We start from the raw sequence: 22,750 nt of genomic DNA, 5'->3' as shown, positions 1-22,750 counted from the left end.
CATCTATATTATCATAGGGCTATTATTTCCACCGCTCGTACTGCTGTTATTTCCAGAGAGGCTGCTAGCCATCTGATATCCTTAACTTGTTCTTTTGGATATTGGTTTTCAATAGGGCAGAATGTTGCTCCAGTAGCTTACTTATATTTAAGATTGAATTAAATATATATTTAGTTTTAGCTTTAGAAAACACATTGGGCGGTATTTATTATGACTAGTGTTGAGTGTCAAAGCAGATTTTGGTCCAAAGTTTAGGAAAACTTAAATTTGTGAAGAATCCGAATTTCCTTGTGATTCGTGGTAACGAATCAGGTTTTTCCTAAAATGTCTTCTGCACATATCACAAAGTGAAACTAAGTGTAGAGGAGACAAGAACAGGACCGCAAGATCACCCATAATGCCGTGCTGCCAGCCAATCCACAAATAGCCATCCCCCGTGTCGCAACCCTATAAAGCCCTCATCCGGCGTGGTCTCCACCATTGTCCTGTGAGCTGAGCATAAGGAGAGACGTGGCAAGCACTCATACGCGAGGGACAGTCTTGCTGAAAACAATTATTAGAAAAATATTGGAGAGAGAGACTTCAGGGAAAGTGCAGGGAGAGTGTAGTGAGACGTATTCTGCGTCAGTTTTGTTTATTTATTCCTACATCAGCTAAGATATGTAATTCAATACCAATATGATGGAAGCCTTTATTCCATTTATTCCACTTCCAGTGTGTCAACCAATACCATCCAGACTGCACTCCTTAGGGGGACCAGGTCTTAATGATCATCTTTTGCTGGCTTTACTTCTTCTAAATCAGGAGTGCAGCTATAGAGGAAGCAGGGGAAGCAGCTGCTTTGGGGCCCAAACTCATAAGGGGGCCCACCCAGGAAGAGGACTAAAAGATTTTATGGTCAGGGACCCCTCAACAGTATTATACAATGACATAATATACAGAGACACTGTAGGAAATGGCCTCATCTGAGAGAACAATCTTGACTAGCTACAGGAGTGGGGGTTGCACAGGAGGAAGGGGTTGAAAAGAAGTTGCTGGGGGGGGGGGTCTGTTAAAAAATTTGCTGTGGGGCCCAGTCATTTCTAGCTACACCAATGTTCCAAATCATCCTTCAAAGTCTCCATGTCCTAGAAAATTTAGCAAGATGCAGAGAGAGAAGGAGCTGCATGTTCCTGATGACATATTCTCATTGATATTAGATGATGTGGAAAAGGAGGTAAAACAGATGGCAGAAGAATGGCTTCCATCTGTAGAAAAGGAGAGGGCCTGGGGTTGAAGAAGTGGGTATGCCAGAGTTGATTAATATTCTGTGTTTACGGTCAAATAACCTGCAGGAGATTGCAGGCAAGAACAGCATTGTCCCCCCACCTAACCAGCCAGAGCCCATACCAGCAGCAGCCCCTGTTTAAAGGCGCTGCCCGGCCATTTACAATGAAGATCATCTATACAGTGCGGTCTTCATTATTAAATGAAAGGCAGCTGCTAGCTAATTGGCCTCGTGGTTCTTCACCGCAGCATGGCTCCAGCATGGCCACTTCGTGTGGCCATTCCCTAAGGCAGAGTGGCCTTGGTATACCTGATTTATAGTGATCTGTGATGAATAAATTTGCAAACTAACGAAATTTCTTGACGAACGTCAGCGTAGTTGCCAAATCGAAATCTTCAAAAGTTCGCTCATCTCTAATTGTGACCCTTACAACAGAAACTGGTGTGAAAATGTCACATGACCCAGTTTTGTGACTTTTTGATTGACTGTGTGCCTAAATACAGTCGTATTCAATGTTCTTACCTCACTCTTTCCACTTGGGAGTGGTGCAGCTGGGTGGGGGTGTGGAGGAGATAGGGGAGATGATCAGCCCCAGCAAATACACTAACATTTATGTCAGTTTCCTGGTGTAAATGATATTGAAGTCTACTCCACCCAGGTGCTGGAGTACATTTCAATCTAGTCACACGATCTGTGCATCAACATAAATAAAGCACATCCTTGGACAGCGCATGGAATATCAAAGACCAGTCTTTGATCAATGACCCCCATTATCTCTATGGTTCTTCACATAAGTCACTAACATCAATGGCGCACACATAGAATGGGGCCTTAGGAGATAAGTTAAGGATGCCTCTCCGGGCTTTTAGTGTTGCTGATCATCAGACTTTAAAAGATCTGTAAAAGAGCTTAGAAGTTTTCAAGCTATTTTTTTCTTCCCCAATACCATGTTAATTTCCTTCCCCACCTGTTTTACTATCTATAGGTTGGCAAGACGAATAGGCAGGGTCATAGAAAACACATGACAGCAGGATCAGGTTTGTTTGTTCTGTCTGAATCATGAACCATGGAAACACATAGGTCTGCATAGGAGCTGTATACACATGATGATAGGATATTTAATCTAAGAATATTGCTATATTTCCTTCAAAAGAAAAAAAGGTCATAGTTGTCAATATTCACTTTATCAGGGTATTCTAATGAGAGGAAGAGGTTTACATTTTGAGACACCAAGGACTGCCTTTTACTGTATAGTGCAGGGAGTCTCTGATATCATTACTGCAACCATCGCAACAGCTCTAATAAAACAAGGAACTATAGCTTGATTCAGAGGTGGTTTAATGTTGACCTGGCCCCAGTATTAGAATTAGAAAAATAGATATTCCCACATGTAAGTGTATGATTTATGGTTACAACATTTCCAACTAACTGTCAAAAAGTCATCAGGTTATTTACAGAAACTGAGTTCATCAAATAACCTTTAGCATCAGGATGAAAGGTTCAGTGAGGAGCTCTCATGTGTACACTACTTGTTAGCTAAGACAGTCTCAGTAACTCAGAGCCAAAGATCTCCCGTCTTGACTACAGGAGGATATTCTGAAAGTAATTTGTCACTTCATGGCAGGTATGAGCAAATTCCCAGGAAATCAACATTTATTCCAATGCAATCAGTGAGGGCACCCTTCAGGTAAACAGTATGTATAATATACTGGAGTCATCAGTTTTTAGATAACCTTGCAAACATATACATTCATAATGCAATAAATCATTTAGAGACTTTTCTGTTGAAAGGATTCCTTCCTTTCTTATTCTATTAGGTACATCAGTTATTATAAATTACTGACCTTTTTGTTTTCCCCAGTTTTATATGCCAGCATTTAATTCCATGCAGTGACTAAGCCTTTGGGGCATACTATCTCTCCTTGCGGACAGCGCCTTAATCGGTGTGAGGAGTCTTATAGGCCATATATGCTCCTCTGGGATGAATTCTGGGAAGAATATTAGCAAGCTCTGACTCTAATGCCACCAGATGTAAGGCAGCTATTCTATAGGTCAATGTTCGAACCATGACTTGGATAATAAATAAGCTGGTATCTCATCTGCAGACAGCTGCTTCAGCTTCCTCACACCCATTAAGCCACTCTCCACAAGGAGAGATAGTACCCCCAAATGACCTAGGCCTCTCACCCAGTTAAGCCAGTACTCTCTGCTCTGCATTGATGAGGGGCAATCACCCTGAAACAGCTGTCTGCAGATGAGGTGCTGGCTTATTTATTATCCAAGTCATGTCTCAAGGCCTTTTTAAAGGGTTGAAGATTGACTTATAGGATAGCTGCCTTACATCTGGTGGTATCAGAGGAGGAGCTTGTTAAGAGCTGATTTGCATCCCTTTCTCCCAGAGTGACTAATCCTATAATTTATATGAAGCTACTCTTCATTTGACTTGACTTCATTTCATTTTATACATAGTTTACATTCCAATGTCTTTATTTTAATAAATCCAGGCATCTTTGGTCAGAAGCTTGAAGACACGGTGCGGTATGAGAAGCGATATGGCACACGCCTGGCCCCCATGTTGGTGGAGCAGTGTGTGGACTTCATCCGGCAGCGAGGGCTGACAGAGGAAGGATTATTTCGACTACCTGGACAAGCTAACCTGGTGAAAGAATTACAAGATTCCTTTGATTGTGGGGAAAAACCATCATTTGACAGGTATTTTGTAGTTCAGTCTCATCTTATGCATCACATACAGGAGAGCTTTGCCTTTCCTGCTAAACAGAGTCTATTTAAAAGAAGCTAATCAGTTCAGTGTCCGTTCATGCTACAGTTAATATCTATTCTGATTTATGGCAATAATAATGAAGTCTGCACTGTCACTACTCTGATTAAAATAAAATAAAAGACATGGGCCTTGGGCCCTATTGCAAAGCAGTGATTTATGTCAAGAATCATTGTGATCCATTTGAAAATGCATCTGCCATAGATGTCATGGTTCATGCAGAATGGAATGGAGCCATGAGACTATAGACAAGAATAGGATCCATGGCACACAGTGTTCAGTGATTTAGAGGTTAAATGTATTAATCATGTTTTCATTTACATTTATTTACATTTTACAAAGCGTTCCAACTTTTTGGGAAATTGAGGTTGTAGATGCTGTATGTTTCTATGCTTTCCCTGCTAAAACCGAAAACGACCTAATTATGTCCCTTTACACTCACCTTATACTCCCTATCACACCTAGATTAGTGTCCTCTGCACAAAGAATGTCTTTCTGTGGTTCTCAGCATATTGAACTGAAAAAATGTGCCCATATGGGGGAGGTGACTGAAGTGTCACCTCCCTCTACTGCAATGGATCCAATATTTTGAAGAGAGGAGCAGTAGCTTATTTAAAACTTAGCTTTTAATATGTCAAATGATAAAAGAAAGTGGTATACACACTTCCTAACAATGTGCCCCAATCCAAAACAAACAAAACAACTAATAAATTAACCCCAAAACTGGGATAAAAATAGCCAGTATAATATGGATAGATCTTACAGGTGCTGAATCTGCTCAGGTGGAAATGATAGTAGACCGTGCTTGATAATCAATCACACACACCTAGCAGAAAAGAAGGGGCCAAGGTAGTGTAGCTGACCCTAGTAGGCCCTAACAAGGCTGATGTTACCCTAAAGACCTCCTAATACCCTGAAGATCACCCTGAAAAGAGCGGCCCCATCTGGAACCTTTTTTACTTATCTGGAGGCCCTTGACAGCCCTACCTACCGGAGTCAGTCAATGTGCTCACTGGAGGTCAGGGGGGAAAAAAAATCTCAAATAGAGAAAAAATGTTCCAACAGGTTTCATCAAAATATTTCATGCCCCAGAATCATTAGAGAACAAGGGGCAGTATCACATCAGATTTTGTAGTGGTTTCTTTTTTATTTTTTTTATTTTTTTAACATTCGATTTTATTGAAATACCATCAAGTATACTTAAGCAAATTATACAGATTACATCAAAATGCAATGGAAATGAAAAGACATAGAAATAACCTAATTACCTTAGGGAATCAAGATGTCAGTTCTTACATAAATTGTAGTCTTTGCTAACTAATAGCTAATATGGCATTTCTCAGACAATACTGTGCATCTGATTAAGAGATAGAGCAATCAATTAAAGGGGTTTATGAAAAATAGAAGTGATCCAAACTTCCCATCTAGATTGACATTGACGTGACGCATTGAATGCCGAGGCCAGCATTGTTCATTAATGGACTGTAGAATGTTTGAGACATGTTTGGGCGTTCTTTTTTTCCAATTAGCCGCAATTTTTTGTCGCATAGCTATGCATGCAGGAGAAACTATAGTCAGGGGCGTAGCTATACGTGGTGCATAGGTAGCAGTCGCTACCGGGCCCAGGAGCCTGAGGGGGCCCAAAGACCTTTGGGCCACATAAGAAGACACTGGTATTATAGAAAGTGCATGCTGGTTAAGTTACACCTCTGGCTGGAGGGAAGGGGTTAGGTAAAGAATTTGACATGGGAGGAGTGCTGTTTCAATTTTTGCCTCAGGGAGCACAAAGGCTAAGTGCTCCCCTGCTCCTGGCCACAAAGCACTGAGGGAAGGGGGGTCCAAGCTCAACTCTCGCACCAGGGCCCATGAACCTTCAGCTACGCCCCTGACTATAGTAGAATGTAAAAAGGAGAACTGTTATATACCAAGGGATCAAAGAGCTAAATTCGGGTCTGGGATAATTTGAAATTGGCATATACAGTTGCAAGAAAAAGTATGTGAACCCTTTGGAATGATATGGATTTCTACACAAATTGGTCATACAATCGTAATCTAAGTGTCACGGCTGAGGATGGGGAAAACCCTCAGCCGTGCGATGCCCGATGATGTTGTGGCTGCTCGGCCAGGAGAACAGGATAGGGAGCAGGTCACCTCCTCAAGCATCCCTAACCTGCCCCTAACTCCTACCTGCATGGGCCGACCTTTAAGGTAGGAGGACCCATGCGCAGGAACCTCGGAGCCCTGACTTACCCTCTGCAGATCCCTGAGCTAGGAGCTGGGTAAGACGACCTACTCCTCCAAGGTATGGAGGAGCAGGAGTCTCAATGGCCAAGCTGCTGGGAAAAAGGGGAAACGAAACAGACTAATGGAAATGGCAGGTGAACAAAGGAGTTCCACCAACCTGCCACAGCCTTGCTGACTGGATCCCTGTGCAAACAGGAATCCAGAACCGTAAGCTGCACCAAATAACATAGAAAGGTCCCAACAGAACATCACATACAACATGACACACAGCAAGACATAAACATAACAACATTATCTTTATGACCACAGGGGTGGCTCTCACTGGCAGGTAATATGCACAGGAGGCTGCTCCAGCCAAGCATGACTGAAGCAACCTACTGAGCCATGCCAAACACCAAGGCTATATAGGCCAAGAAGCCACACCCCACAGTCGGACACACCCAGTGACATCACACACACACTGGGAAGGGAGTTAACCCTTCCAGCACCACAGAAGGGAAACACACATAAAGGGGAAGTGACCAAACTAAGATCACCCTGTGGCTGTTGCTGCAGGCAACGACATGGGTGGCAGCCGTCCTGGGAGACAGCCCGAAGGCCAGGACACTGCCACCACATGTACAACATACCAAACGTTGCCACGGGCAGCCACAGTGAAGGGAAGTGTCAAAGTGCACACCAGACAACACAAAGTGCACACCAGACATACAAACGTGCATACACACACGCACACAACTCCAAGGGAACCGCACACATAGCTGTTGTCCGTGGCAACCGCACTTGAGGCAAACAACAACATGCCTCAAGCTGCGGTTGACACAACTACCCAAACCGCGGGCAACTGTATGCGGCTCCCAAGGAGTCACGGCCATAACCGTGGCCGTGACACTAAGTCAAAACAATAGACAATCACAGTCTGCTTAAACTAATAACACACAAAGAATTAAATGTTACCATGTTTTTATTGAACACACCGTGTAAACATTCACAGTGCAGGTGGAAAAAGTATGTGAACCCCTAGACTAATGACATCTCCAAGAGCTAATTGGAGTGAGGTGTCAGCCAACTGGAGTCCAATCAATGAGATAAGATTGGAGGTGTTGGTTACAGCTGCACTGCCCTATAAAAAACACACACCAGTTCTGGGTTTGTTTTTCACAAAAAGCATTGCCTGATGTGAATGATGCCTCGCACAAAAGAGCTCTCAGAAGACCTATAATTAAGAATTGTTGACTTGCATAAATCTGGAATGGGTTATAAAAGTATCTCCAAAAGCCTTGCTGTTCATCAGTCCATGGTAAGACAAATTGTCTATAAATGGAGTGGCCTTCCTGTAAAGATGACTGCAAGAGCACAGTGTAGACTGCTCAATGAACTGAAGAAGAATCCTAGAGTGTCAGCTAAAGACTTACAAAAGTCTCTGGCATATGCTAACATGCTAGCGAAACACTAAACAAGAATGGATTTCATGTGAGGATACCACAGATGAAGCCACTGCTGTCCAAAAAAAACATTGCTGCACATTTACAATTTGCACAAGAGCACCTGGATGTTCCACAGCAGTACTGGCAAAATATTCTGTGGACATATGAAACCAAAGTTGAGTTGTTTGGAAGAAACACACAATACTATGTGTGGAGAAAAAGGGGGACAGCACACCAACATCAAAACCTCATCTCAACTGTGAAGTATGGTGGTGGGGGCATCATGGTTTGGAGCTGCTTTGCTGCGTCAGGGCCTGGACGGATTGCTATCATCGAAGGAAAAATGAATTCCGAAGTTTATCAAAACATTTTGCAGGAGAACTTAAGGCCATCTGTCAATCAGCTATAGCTCAACAGAAGATGGGTGTTGCAACAGGACAATGACCCAAAGCATAGAAGTAAATCAACAACACAATGGCTTAAACAGAAGAAAATACGCCTTCTGGAGTGGCCCAGTCAGAGTCCTGACCTCAACCCGATTGAGATGCTGTGGCATGACCTCAAGAAAGCGATTCACACCAGACATCCCAAGAATATTGCTGAACTGAAACAGTTCTGTAAAGAGGAATGGTCAAGAATTACTCCTGACCGTTGTGCACGTCTGATCTGCAACTACAGGAAGCGTTTGGTTGAAGTTATTGCTGTCAAAGGAGGTTCAACCAGTTATTAAATCCAAGGGTTCATATACTTTTTCCACCTGCACTGTGAATGTTTACATGGTGTGTTCAATAAAAACATGGTAACATTTAATTCTTTGTGTGTTATTAGTTTAAGCAGACTGTCTATTGTTGTGACTTAGATAAAGATCAGATCACATTTTATGACCATTCCAAAGGGTACACATACTTTTTCTTGCAACTGTATAGGATAATATAGATAAAATCTGGTGCCAAACTTTCTTTATTAATCCACATTCCCACCACACATGCATATATGAACCAATTCCACTGTCACATCTCCAACACACATCTGATGTGTTGGGGAAAATGTGAGGTACCATCTATAGAATACTTTTCAATGAGTTTCAAAATGGGATATACACTTAGAAAATTTGTAAACAGAGGTAAGAGCAGATTGCCATTGATTGTCAGTAAAGCTTTGGTTTAAATCATAGCATCAGTGGTCTTTAATTTTCCACAATTTGTCCCTCTCCGCCATTGGCAAATTTCTCTAGCAAAAGGATATGCTGTGGGAATTGGAGTTAGGATTGGAGATCCATAGCATTACGGTAATAAAGGAAAATTAGAGGATTGAGTAATGGGAATCAATCCAGATCTAAGCATATGTCTAAGTGGTATGTACTGGATGTACTCTGAGGGTGGCAGGTTATGTTTGGCAGCTAAAATGTGGAATTGATGTAGAGTAGGAATACCCAGATCTTTCAAGAAGTGGAGGCCTTTCTCGGACCAGGGTGATGCTGAGAAGTTTGGACAAACAACGCAACAATAGATATAGGGATATCCAATAATTCTATGGTGTTAAAACATCTATGGAAGGATGGGTTAGTCCACAGCCGTATCACAGCTGATATCGGGGATGTTAAGAAAGTGTGAATGCTGTGTCCCCTTAATAGGCCAAGCTCAATCTGAACCCATGTAGTGGTTTCTACATCAGACATTGACCAGGAGCATTATAGTGCAGCAAGAAGGATTTTTTCCCCTAACAAACCGAGGGCTGTATTTTCAGATTATAATGCCCCTGGTAAATTTCTGATGTAGAAACCACTAGAACATCTGATGTGATACTGCCCCTTGTCCCCTGATGATTCTGGGGCATGAAAAATTTTGATGAAACGCGTTGAGACATTTTTTATCTATTTGAGATATAATTTTTTCCCCCTGACCTCCAGTAAGCACATTGACTCCGGTAGGTAGGGCTGTCCAGGGCTTCCAGATAAGGGAGGTTCCGGACAGGGCCGCTCTTTTCAGGGCGATGACTCCGTATTAGGAGGTCATTAGGGCAATATCAGCCTCGTTAGGGCATACTAGGGTCAGCTACATGGCCTTGGCCCCTTCTTTTTTGCTAGGTGTGTTAATTTATTGAGCAACATCCTATGGTGAAAATCAAATTGAGCAATTGATTATCAAGCAAAGTGTAACAGCAGCTGCTGTGTGCCGCTGTTCCCCTGCTTACCGCCACGGTCCCGGGCTCTGTGTTACAGCGGTGATCTGCTGCCAGTGTTTCCTTTCAGCCATGGCCACAGCATGCTTGCTGCTTGTTTCCTGTAGCATTTCCTTAAGGGCCGGCGAGCGTAACATCCTGTGCCTTATGGGTTGGATCATGTGATCTCGCTGACCAATCCTAGCCCTCCTGCACATATAAAAGTGGCTCAGCCCCCTTCCTAAATAACTGAATGTCAAGGTCATTGTGTCCTGTTAAGGTTCCTGATATCTGCTTGTGTTCCTGACTCATACTTGTATTCCTGGATTTTGCTACCTGTTTGATCCCTGCCTGCTTGCCTTGACTCCTGTTGCAAATCCAGTACCTGTGCAGCCTGCCCTGATCTGTTGCCTGTTTGACTTCGCCTCTGCCTCATCCTTCGGTCCTGCACTGTTGCTTATGGTTACGACTCGGCCTGCTGACTACGTCTGTACCTCTGGCACCTTGCTCTGGTTCCTCCTGGTCCGCCTGGACCAGCTGCCTCACGTGCCAATCTTCCTTAAGAGGTAGCGACCTAGTGTTCCCCTTGGGAAAGTCTATTCCCACCATCAGTGGTACTGTGAAGATCGAGGGGTTCACTTAGACAACAACCTTAGAGGAGGTAGAACATGTGACACAGTGGGTTCACACCTGCTGGTTCGATCTACTATCAGTTCCACCTAAGCAGATTCAGCACCGGTAAGATCTATCCATATTATACAGACTATTTTTATCCTAGTTTTGGGGTTGATTTGTGTTTTTGTTTGTTTTAGATTGGGGCACATTGTTTTGAAGTGTGTATACCACTTTCTTTTATCGTTTGACGTGATAAAACCTTTTAAATAAGCTACTGCTCCTCTCTTAAAAATCTCAGCAAAATGACCTGCTAGAATTATGCTCCTGATTGGCTGACAAGTTATCAGCCTTTATGACATTCAGGGCAGACCCTCTCCTCACAGGATCATGTGATACTCCATCTTCTTCCTTGCTGTTGTTTACAGCGGTGTTCATATTAACAATATTGTGATCCGATGTGCATAAAATAAGCTTGATACTATGTGCATTAGAGTGTGTACACAGTCCACAGTATACAAGATTTCTCTCATTTGGCAGTAGCCTGAGAATTTTGCTTTATGGGAAAGTAACATTTGTGACATTTATCCCCTGTTACTGTGTAAACCTGTTGCCTTTATTATGGACGTGCGCCTTCAGCCGTCAACAGTAATAAAGACATGCCTGACAATGAACGAGAAATTGGGAAGCTGCTCCCATTCCACATTTTAATTAGTGTTGAAATGAAAATGTTGACACAGACAGATGGTCCTCCTCTCCATTATGTCTAGTCATTAAAAGGCACATCTAGACTTCTGCTGTTGTCATGATATTGGGTTGTTATACACAGACAAAACAGAAGCTGTCCTTTTATTTGCTGAAAAAAGCCATTGGCTCTTTATACTGTGACTAACACATTTTGTTTCTAACCAACCCAGAAAAAAACAGCATTGTGATGCCAGGCATTGGTGACCTTGCCAATTACTTTGAGTCGAAATGCATCTAGAAGTAACAGGATGGATTTATTTTATACAGTGGCTTGTGGCTGACTGACTTAATTCACAAAATATGGAAAATAGTGACAAGACCGAAAGTCAAGCACTGGATTCCAGTTAATTATAGTCAATGAACTGATGGTGTTAATATTTACTGGCTTGACTGGGTGAGAGGTCTGTCAGGGTTAGGGGGGTACTATCTCTCCTTAGGGAGAGAGCACCTTAATCAGCGTGAGGAGACTTATAGGCCATACATGCTCCTCTGGAATTCTGGGAGGAAAGGGATGCAAATGAGCTCTTAACAAGCTCTGCCTCTAGTGCCACCAGATGTAAGGCAGCTATCCTATAAGTTAATATTCAGCTCTTTAACTAAGCCTTGAGACATGACTTGGATATTAAATATGCAAACATCTCATCTGCAGACTGGTGTTTCGGGGTGATTACCCCTCATCAGTGCAGATCAGAGAGTACTGGCTTGACTGGGTGAGAGGCCTGTGTCAGGAAGCAGGGGGTGTTACCCCTACTTGGGGACCACGGGCACGGCGCAGGGCGTAGGTTCCCCTTCAGCTCGGTAGAACACCTGGTACCCGAGGTGCGTGTGCGCACGCATTCCCGGGAGCATAGCGTTCCTGCATTATCCGGCTGTCAGGTGTGAGCCTTGCTGGTGGAGGTTCCCAGTACACACCTTCCATCTTCCTCGCCTGCCATTGGTTCCCGGGGAGGGAGACCTCCTGGTTGCCTTGGGGACCAGGGGGTGGTTCCTAACTTCCCTGGCTATAAAGACCTGGCGTGAGCTCTGGCTCATTGCTGAGTTATTCCACCTTCTGGTGAATACCTAGCCTCCCTATGGATCCTCCTATTTGCCTGTTGTTTCTTTGTATCCTTCCCGGTTACTGACCCTTGGACTGTCTTCCGCCTTGAACCTTCACTGCCTGCCTCGACCCGGATTGGACATTGACTGCCCCTCTTGAATTATCCCTAAACTTGTACCGCGTTTCTGGGCTGTCAGCTGCTTACTGCCAGTGGGTTCCTCACCCCACTACTGGCTCCCTGGGACGTTTCACAGCCTGTCAGGGTTAGGGGGGTACTATCTCTCCTTAGGGAGAGAGCACCTTAATCAGCGTGAGGAGACTTATAGGCCACCGCGCTATGGGGCAGACGGAAATAGCTCAGCTATTTTCGGAGACTGTTTTCTCATCACATATTGTACTTCACGACAGTGGTAAAATTGAGTAAAAAAAAAAATAAAATTTATTTATAAAAAAATGACAAATTTGCCAAAAATTTTGAAAAATTTAAAAATTTCCAAATTTCAATTTCTCTACTTTTATAACAGATAGTAATACTGCGAAAAATAGTTATTACTTTACATTCCCCATATGTCTACTTCATGTTCATCATTTTATTTTTTGGGGACGTTACAAGGCTTAGAAGTTTAGAAGCAAATCTTTTTAAAGGGCTTCTGTCACCCCACTAAAGTGATTTTTTTTTTTTGGGCTAGTGAAATTAGTTATATTGCGATATATGACAATATAATTGTGTTACTTACTTTGATCCAGCAGTTTCTGCAAAAAACGAAGTTTTATAATATGTAAATTCGGTCTCTACCAGCAAGTAGGGCGGCTACTTGCTGGTAGCTGCTGCAGAAATCCGCCCCCTCGTCGTGTTGATTGACAGGGCCAGCCGGGATCTCCTCCTCCGGCCAGCCCTGTCGGCATTTCAAAAATCGCGCGCCTGTGTTGATTCGGCGCAGGCGCTCTGAGATGAGGAGGCTCGTCTCCTCAGCACTCCCTCAGTGCGCCTGCGCCGATGACGTCTTCTATTTCGGTGATGTCATCGGCGCAGGCGCACTGAGGGAGTTCTGAGGAGACGAGCCTCCTCATCTCAGAGCGCCTGCGCTGAATCAACACAGGCGCGCGATTTTTGAAATGCCGACAGGGCTGGCCGGAGGAGGAGATCCCGGCTGGCCCTGTCAATCAACACAACGAGGGGGCGGATTTCTGCAGCAGCTACCAGCAAGTAGCCGCCCTACTTGCTGGTAGAGACCGAATTTACATATTATAAAACTTCGTTTTTTGCAGAAACTGCTGGATCAAAGTAAGTAACACAATTATATTGTCATATATCGCAATATAACTAATTTCACTAGCCCCAAAAAAAAAAATCACTTTAGTGGGGTGACAGAAGCCCTTTAAGGACCAGTTCAGGTCTGAAGTCACTTTGTTAGGCTTACATAATAGAAACCACCCAAAAATGACTCCATTTTAGAAACTACACCCCTCAAGGTATTTAAAACTGATGTTACAAACTTTGTTAACCCTTTAGGTGTTCCACAAGAATTAATGGAAAATAGAGATAAAATTTCACTTTTTTGGCAGATTTTCCATTTAGATCCATTTTTTTCAGTTACAAAGCAAGGGTAAACAGCCAAACAAAACTCGATATTTATTGCCCTGATTCTGTACTTTACAGAAACACCCCATATGTGGTCATAAACTGCTGTACAGGCACACGGTATTGTACAGAACGAAAGGAACACCATATGGTTTTTGGAAAGCAGATTTCACTGGTATAATTTTAAGCTGCCATGTCACATTTGAAGACCCCCTGATGCACCCCTAGAGTAGAAACTCCCAAAAAAGTGACCCCATTTTAGAAACTACACCCCTGAAATGTACACAAAACTGATTTTTACAAAATGTGTTAACCCTTTAGGTGTGCCACAAGAATTGATGGAATATCGAGATACAATTTTAGAATTTCACTTCTTTGGCAGATTTTCAATTTGAATACATTTTTTTCAGTTACAAAGCAAGGGTTAACAGCCAAACAAAACTCAATATTTATGGCACTGAAACACCCCATATGTGGTTGTAAACTGCTGTGCAGGCACACAACATTGCACAGAAGGAAGGAAAGGAAGCCATACGGTTTTTGGAAGGCAGATTTTGCTGGACTGGTTTTTTAACACCATGTCCATTTGAAGCCCCCCTGATGCACCCCTAGAGTAGAAACTTCAAAAAAGTGACCCCATTTTGGAAACTGCAGGATAAGGTGGCAGATTTGTTGGTACTATATTAGGGTACATATGATTTTTGGTTGCTCTGTATTACACTATTTGTGAGGCAAGGTAACAAGAAATAGCTGTTTTGGCATTGTTTTTATTTTTTATTATTTACAACATTTATCTGACAAGTTAGATCATGTGGTATTTTTAAAGAGCAGGTTGTTACGGACGCCACAATACCAAATATGACTCTTTTTTGGGGTTGTTTGTTTCAGTTTTACATAACAAAGCATTTTTGAAAAAAAATGATTTTTTAGTGTCTCCACATTCTGAAAGCCGTAGTTTTATTTATTTTTTGGGCGACTGTCTTGTGTAAGGGTAAATTTCTTTCGAGATGAGATGACGGTTTGATTGGTACTATTATATGGTGCATATGACTTTTTGATCGCTTGCTACTATACTTTTTGTGATGTAAGGTGACAAAAAATTGCTTTTTTGACACGTTTTTATTTTTATTTTTTACGGTGGTCATCTTAGGGGTTAGGGCATGTGGTATCTTTATAGAGCAGGTTGTTATGAACGCGTAAATACCTAATACGTATACTTTTTTTATTTACTTGAGTTTTATACAATAACAGCATTTTTTTAACCAAAAAAAACGATGTTTTAGCATCTCCATATTCTGAGCCATAGTTTTTAATTTTTTGGGCGATTGTCTTAGGTAGAGGCTAATTTTTTGCGGGATGAGGTGACGGTTAGATTGGTACTATTTTGGGGTTATACGCCTTTTTGATCGCTTGGTGTTGCACTTTTAGTGATGTACGGTGACCAAAAAATGGTTTATTGAGCACTGTTTTTATTTTTATTTTTTGACGGTGTTCATCTGAGGGGTTAGGTCATGTGTTAGTTCTATAGAGCCGGTCGATACATACGCTGCGATACCTAATATGTGTACTTTTCCTTTTTTCCCTATTTAAAATAAAATCCCTTTATTTTGGCAAAAGGATTTTTTATTTTTTACTTGAAACTTAAAAAAAAAATTGAGGGAAAACTTTATTTTTTCACTTTATTTTTTGTCCCACTCTGGGACTTCAACTTTTGGGAGTCTGATCCCCTTTACAATGCATGACAATACTTATGTATTGTCATGCATTGGCTGTAAGTGTATTACACAGTGTAATACACTTACAGCTTTCTGCCTGTGAGATCCAGGGGGCTGGATCTCACAGGCTCTCCTGGAAGGCAGCCACGATGCCTAAGGAAGGCATTGGGCTGCCTTCCATGCCATCAGGTCCCCGTCACAGCAGTACGGGGACCCGATGGCAGCTCCGATACCCGTGAGGACATCGCATATGCCACAGTAAGCGCTGACCACGGCACATCAAGGGTTAAGGTTAATGTGCAGGCATCAGTGATTTCACTGATTCCGGCACATGCAGCAGGGGTCCGGCTATCACTATCAGTGACTGCTCGACCCCTGCCGCGGATCGGGCGGGCGCATCTCCTGCACCCGCCCAATCACAGCACCGTACATGTACTACGCTGGTCCTTAAGTCACGGACATCTGCGCCATACATGTACGGCGCGGGTCCTCTACGGAATAATATTCTTCAAAGTCGGTTTATGTCTTTACATACATACTTACTGTATATGAATGTAATTTGGTCAAGGTGCAACTGGTATTCTGAAATGATTGTTAACAAACTTCAGCACATAGGGGGAGATTTATTAAAACTGGTGTGAAGTAGAACTGGCTTAGTTACCCATAGCAACCAATCAAATTCCATCTTTCATTTTCCAAAGGAGCTCTGAAAAATAAAAGGTGGAATCGGATTGGTTGCTATGGGCTACACTGCTACACTGCTAAATCTACTCCATAATCTTTTAGATGGACTCCAAAGACCAAAAAGATTGTCAAACTCACTCATTTGACTGCAAACAAAAAATATAACATTTGTTTATTGATAAGCCAATCCTCATCATGACATTGGAGAAACTGAGCTCTCAGAAGTTTAACTGTAATTCTGAATTTACATTTTAATATTGAGGTAAATGTTTAAATGTTCTCTATAAGATTCTCCCTGTAAAACATACTGGACTGACATTTCTCTAGATGAAATGTCAGTCCAGTAATTTTAGGAAGCATTGCAAATTTGCACTTTTTTCTTAGATAAGCTTCCATTGGACTGAGTCATATATCATCAAATAAAGCCATAGTCACAAATATATTTTGAGATGATATCAGTTTCATCAAATAATACTTCCTTTAATACTTCCTTTACATACCGTACATCCAGAGCCAGACTATTCCAGCAGAGCACCAGAAGATCCTTTGGTTAGCCCAGGCTCTGATACAATAGGGACCCACAAGTCCAGCAGAGACAGCAGAAGACAGACTTAACAGCCCTTTCTATCTACAGCCCCCTCTAAAATACAGTCCCATGTAAATAACATCACACCATCTCTTCTGCCCCCTCAATATACAGTCCCACGTCAATAACATTACCCCCTCCCCAGCCACCTTCAACATACAGTCCCATGTAAATAACATCACCCCTCAATATTCAGTCCCATGTAAATAACATCACTTCCCCTCAGTCACTTTCAACATACAGTCCCATGTAAATAAAATCACCCCCTCCCCAGCCACCTCCAACATGCAGTCCCATGTAAATCACATTACCCCTCAACATTCAGTCTCATGTAAATAATATCACTCCCTTCCACAGCCACCTTCAACATATAGTCCCATGTAAATAACATCACCCTGCCCCAGCCACCTCCAACATGCATTCCCATGTAAATAACATGACTCCCCCAACTTTCATTCCCATGTAAATAACATCACTCCACCCCACTGTCCCATGTAAATAACTTCCCTCCCTTCAGCCCTAACGTACAGTCCCAGTTAAATAACTACAACTCCCCTTCACTTACCTCTCCTCATGTAGCAGACCTCACCACAGCTTCTTCCCAGGACTTTTCTTCACTGCTGAGCCATCCTCTCCTGCACTGGTCACATAACGGTGATCACATCGCAGGTCCTTTTTAAGCTACTGCATTTAGCACTGATCACATGACATGTGATGTCATCACAGGTCCTTCAGCTCTTGCAGGGCATTAGATTCAATTGTATTGCCATCCTGAGGATGGCATTACAGTTGTATCTAGTAGGCAGGCAGTACATTCGGGGCCTGGGACAAAACATCAGGGGCCCAGGCCCCGAATGTTTTAACCTAGCAACGTCCCTGCCGCTAGGGTCTTTTTCTTATGGGCTGATTCAAAAATATCTTATTAGACCTTGTGATATCTCCTGTGCATATGACAGAACCAATTAGACAGAGGACACATATATACAAATATATGAGAATTTTTATTTAAGTAATAAATATTACAATGAATCATAGACAATAATAAAATACATGGCAGCAATACAGGCAAGCGCTGCGATAAGCAGCTCGTCCGCCAGACCCTGGGTATAATAAAATCTAAATAAGTGGGAAAACGGGGCTAAGCATATGCCGCATAACGCAAGCAATAAAACCCCACTCCCAAAAAGTAGTAAGTGGTGACCTCCTCTCACACACATAAATGTAATAGCTGCACCATACAGGCAAAAGGAGGGCCAATGCTCTGGCACCTAACATAAGCCTATGGGCAGTGTGAAAAAAATCAACAGAAGTAGTAATATACATCATAAAAATGATAAAATATATTACCTAAAGTTGCATGGAGGTACCACTATACAATACCCAGGTCAGGCAGCGAGCGCAACCCGATGCACGTTTCGCTCCTCCGCTTTCTCAGGGGGCAGGGGGCGTCCTGTGCGTATGGTCAGAACGCAGTAAAAGTAAAAGTGGGCGTGCACATACCTGTATACTGTATAGATGCAGGGTGGACCTTGAGAATCATTCACTCTGGTGTACCCAAGGATACCGAGTCTGGTGCTGCATACAGTATTTACAATGCCAAAAATGTCACCACATGTATTGAATGTACAATGCCTTGACAATACTTTGTTCACTTAAAGGTGTCTGACTTCAGCAAGTGGCATTTGTTATGTAGAGGAAGTTAATACAAGGCACTTACTAATGTACTGTGATTGTCCATATTGCCTCCTTTGCTGGCTGGATTCATTTTTTCATCACAATATACACTGCTCGCTTACATGGTTATGACCACCCTGCAATCCAGCAGCAGTCGCCGTGCTTGTACACTAAAGGAAAACGTCCTGGCTTCTCTGGTGGCTGGGACCGAGGGAGTGAACATAGGCTGGTGCTTTTTTCCTTTAGTGTGCAAGCACGGCCACAGCTTCTGGATTACAGGGTGGTCGTAACCATATTAGCTAGCAGTGTATAATGTGATGGAAAAATGAATCAAGCCAGCAAAGGAAGCAATATGGACAATCACAATACATACTGTAAGTAAGTGCCTTGTATTAACTTCCTCTAAATGATAAATGCCACTTCCTGAATTGAGACAACACCTTTAATGCTGAAAAATGATAATTATCATCTATGCATGCATCCAAGTTAATGTCCAGGGTAATTTGAGAGCCGATCTGCACTCATTGACCATGAATGAGTGGAGCTCCGCCTAGATTACCCATGGAGAGCCCAGAACGTCACCAGATACGATTCAGTGCAGGGCTCCGATGCTCCACTCATCCATGGTAAATTACTTCAGATTAGGTTGTGTCTGGGTTCGGCTCAGAACTCAGACAACCCCTTTAATGGCAGTTGCCAAAATTGCTGACAAATGGAGTAATTTTGTGAATATCTTGCATATTTGGATTTCCACCAATTTTTCTTCCATGTTGAAACCTAACCTATTTACTGGTTCATTTTCTCAGCCAGTACACTGGAAATCACCCCTTCTAGAACTGTGACCAAGCATTATCCACTTTATCTACAGTAGTTATTCAGTGGCATGAGCAGACTCATACCCTGGGAAGACATTTATATACAGCGTCCTCTCTGTAGTTTACAGCACAGTTCATGATATTCAGTAAAGGAATACAAAGCACTGTAAATTCAGCATAATGTATGTGACAACAGAGACTGTCTCCACCGGAATGTATGCAGCTGACAGTATAAAGAAATCAGTGTGATTGATTACCATGGTATAGGTACAAAGTACACATACTGTACTATAGAGCTCTGCATACTTCCTCTCTAATGTACACAGCATCATACAGTATAGAGCGCCGCACAGGTGTCTTATTGCAAAAGCAGTGCTGTAAAATGTAATATATATATATATATATATATAAATCCCACCAAGGAGGATTTACCTGTCAGCAACAGCAATAATTGTGTCGGACAAAGTGAATAAAAAGCAAGATGCATCTGCTCACAAAGCAGAAGGAAAAGAAACTACGCAATGGAAAGTATCGCAGCTGTAAAAGCTGTAACCTTCATGTCTTCTTATAAACCGACTGAAACAACGGAAGGTGGCCTTTCTTTTAGGGTGTTTATACCACTCAGGACTTAGGTAGATGGAGAAAGAGGTGTCATGAATACGCTGTACTCATAGAATAGCTGTGCTTATGAGTCTGCTGTATAATCGTTTTTCAAAAACAGCCATATATAATATAGTTTGTGGTCGGATCGGCTATCAGAAAGGGTTAGATAGGTTGGGTACACCCATCTACAACAAGCAGTAGAATTGTGCCATAACTGCTGCGGTAGGGCAGCCTAAAGGGGGCCACCCTAATACAAAGTGACTGTAAGATGGTGTGGGTGGGTGGGTGAAATCAGCTGAATCGGCGTCGGTCTGGACCCACAGGTGCCTATAAATAGCCTAGTAACCAGCCAGCCTGGGCTCACAGGTGCATGTAAGTAGCCTTGTAATCAGCCTCCCCTCCCACAAACTCAGCAAAGTTCTTTGCTTAACACATATAATACACAAAACAGCCCTTAATCTTAATTACCTGCTATATTTTAATAACAATGTCAGATGCTCCTTAAAAGTACATACCTGTCAACAGTCCTACATCTGCCTTTCAAATCAGTGGGCTAGCTGTGTAATGAAGGATAACACCAATCCTCCAGACCAGAGCAACAAGCACTCTATGTAAAATCTCTTCATTAACTCTGACTCCTATTACCCCCCAATTTCCTTATAGGGTACAGTATATGGAAATGTTTTTTTGTTTTTTGTTTTCTGTACAACTCTAAAGAGGATTTCCAAGTGATCGGCGGGAGTCCGGCAATCGGACCCCTGCCAGTTAGCTGTTTGAGAAGGCTTCAGCGCCCACTGTGCTTGGTGAGGTGAGAGAAGGCCACGGTGCTGCTACAAGCTTCAGTGTCTGCTCAAACAGCTGATCAGCGCCAGTCCTGGGAATCGGACCAATAATGATCAAATACTGATGACTTGTCCAGAAAATAGGTCATCGTATAATCTTGAAAAGGCCCTCTAAAGGGGTTGTCTGGGTTCAGAGCTGAATCCGGACATCTCCCCTTTTTCACCAAGGCAGCCCCTCTGAGATAAACAACATTTCATGCTCTGATGCTCTCCCTTGCCCCACGCTGTAGCGTGCAGGGCAATAGCTTTTATTTTGAAATTTTTATAGGCTAGGGCAGGGCAGCACTAAAGCCCACCCGTTAGTGCCGGTGATGTCACCAGGAACAAGAGACACTGTACGTCACCGGATCTGCCCTTGTCCTGCACGATTCAGTACAGGGCAAAGTAGACCAGCGGAGCATGAAATGCTCAGATGCTCATCTCAGAGAGGTTGCCTGGGTGAAGAAGGGAACATGTCTGGGTTCAGCTCTAAATCAGCATGCCTAAGAGAACTCATAAGCCATTAAATGGATATTCCAGCTTTTATCCTCCGGATAGGTCATCAAAATCAGATCATTGGAGTCTGATACCCAGTACCCATGCCAAGCAGCTGTTTGCAGCAGCTGCTGGCACCAGGAACAGATCAGTGGATGGAGCCAAGAGCTGAAGGCCTCATCCATTGTGTAGTGGCCATACTGCCACACTGAAACTGAGCTCATTCACTTGAATGAGAGCTGAGCTGCAGTTTGCTGGCACAACCACTCTGATCGGTGTGGGTGGAATATCCCTTTAAATGTAAATAATTATTGTAGATTTCCCCTCCCTATTTGGGCACTTTTTTGGATCAGGTATACTTTCTTTGAAAAACTAGATTTTGTTCCATTCTTACTGTTGCTCTTTCATCATTTTGGACAGTATTGCTTGACTATTGCAGTTATGACAAGGTTCAGGTGATTTTACTTTAGTTATTAAAGGCAATGACTCCTTTGGAGCATTTCTTTTCCATTTCATTGTATGCATTTTGAAGTAAATATTGTTTTTGTTATTGTCTTTAATTAAATATTCTGAACCATTTTTGTCCTGCAGCCTGTGCATATTCCAATATATAGCAGAGTGCAGAATGCCATTCCATATTACTGTTATGCAGGCTGTCTTGATGACTTGATCTACAACAGTTCTTGTTTTGCTGGAGGCAATTCTGCCGTTATGTGTGACAAATTTATCAAAATGTTACATGACGTTGAAAAATTTGTTATATAGTTAGACTAGCAGAAGGACCCGGCTTCGCATGAGTATATTTCATCTATTTCATTTAATGTTTGTGTGTGTCGTTAAAAGATATCGACAGTATCCCCCATAACAGTGACCTCCACAGCCCCCCACCCCTTAACACTGCCCCCCCCCCCTCAGTGCCCCGTCTCCTTAAAATGGGACCTCCACAGCAGCCTACCCCTTTAACAGTGAGCTCCAGAGCACCCCACCCCCTTGACAGGGACCTCTACAGGAGCATGCCCCCTTAACAGTTACCCCTACAGCACCCGCCCCTTAACACTGACCATAGGTTACAGTCCCCTTAACTGACCTCCACCATTCCTTGACCCCCTTAACAGAGACCTCCACAGCGACTGACCCTTTAACAGTGACTGCCACAGTACCCTGCTTCCCTTAACAGTGACCTCCACTGTACCCCACTCCCTTAACATTGACATCACAGTACCCTGCTGCCTTAACAGTGACCTCATAGTACCCCACTGCCCCTTTAATAGTGGCGTCCACAGTCCCCTCTTACCTTAACAGTGACCATCACAGTGCCTGCCCCCTTCACAGTAACATCCACAGCGCCCTCCTCTTTACCAGTTACCTACACAGCAGCTGCCCCTTTATTAGTGACTTCCACAGTACCCTGTCTCGTGAACAGTGATTTCCAGAATACCCCATAACACTGACCTTAATAGCAGACCGTCCCCTTAACTTTGACATCCACCGTTCCCTGCCCCT

The 22,750-nt window shown here is 42.9% G+C and overlaps 1 protein-coding gene across 5 annotated transcripts in view; it reads left to right on the top strand.

The window, feature by feature from the left end:
• Positions 1-22,750, top strand: part of ARHGAP24 (Rho GTPase activating protein 24) — a 680,670-nt gene that overhangs the window by 611,273 nt on the left and 46,647 nt on the right. For all 5 annotated transcript variants that reach the window (XM_044304151.1, XM_044304143.1, XM_044304167.1 and 2 more), the window contains one exon: positions 3,772-3,979. In XM_044304151.1, the coding sequence (XP_044160086.1) occupies positions 3,772-3,979 (208 nt within the window). The remainder of the gene's footprint in view (positions 1-3,771; positions 3,980-22,750) is intronic.

This window comes from Bufo gargarizans, chromosome 1, assembly GCF_014858855.1.
Source record: "Bufo gargarizans isolate SCDJY-AF-19 chromosome 1, ASM1485885v1, whole genome shotgun sequence".
NCBI lineage: Eukaryota > Metazoa > Chordata > Amphibia > Anura > Bufonidae > Bufo > Bufo gargarizans.
The sequence above is the reverse complement of the archived record's forward strand: the minus strand, read 5'-3'. Positions and strand labels throughout refer to the sequence as shown.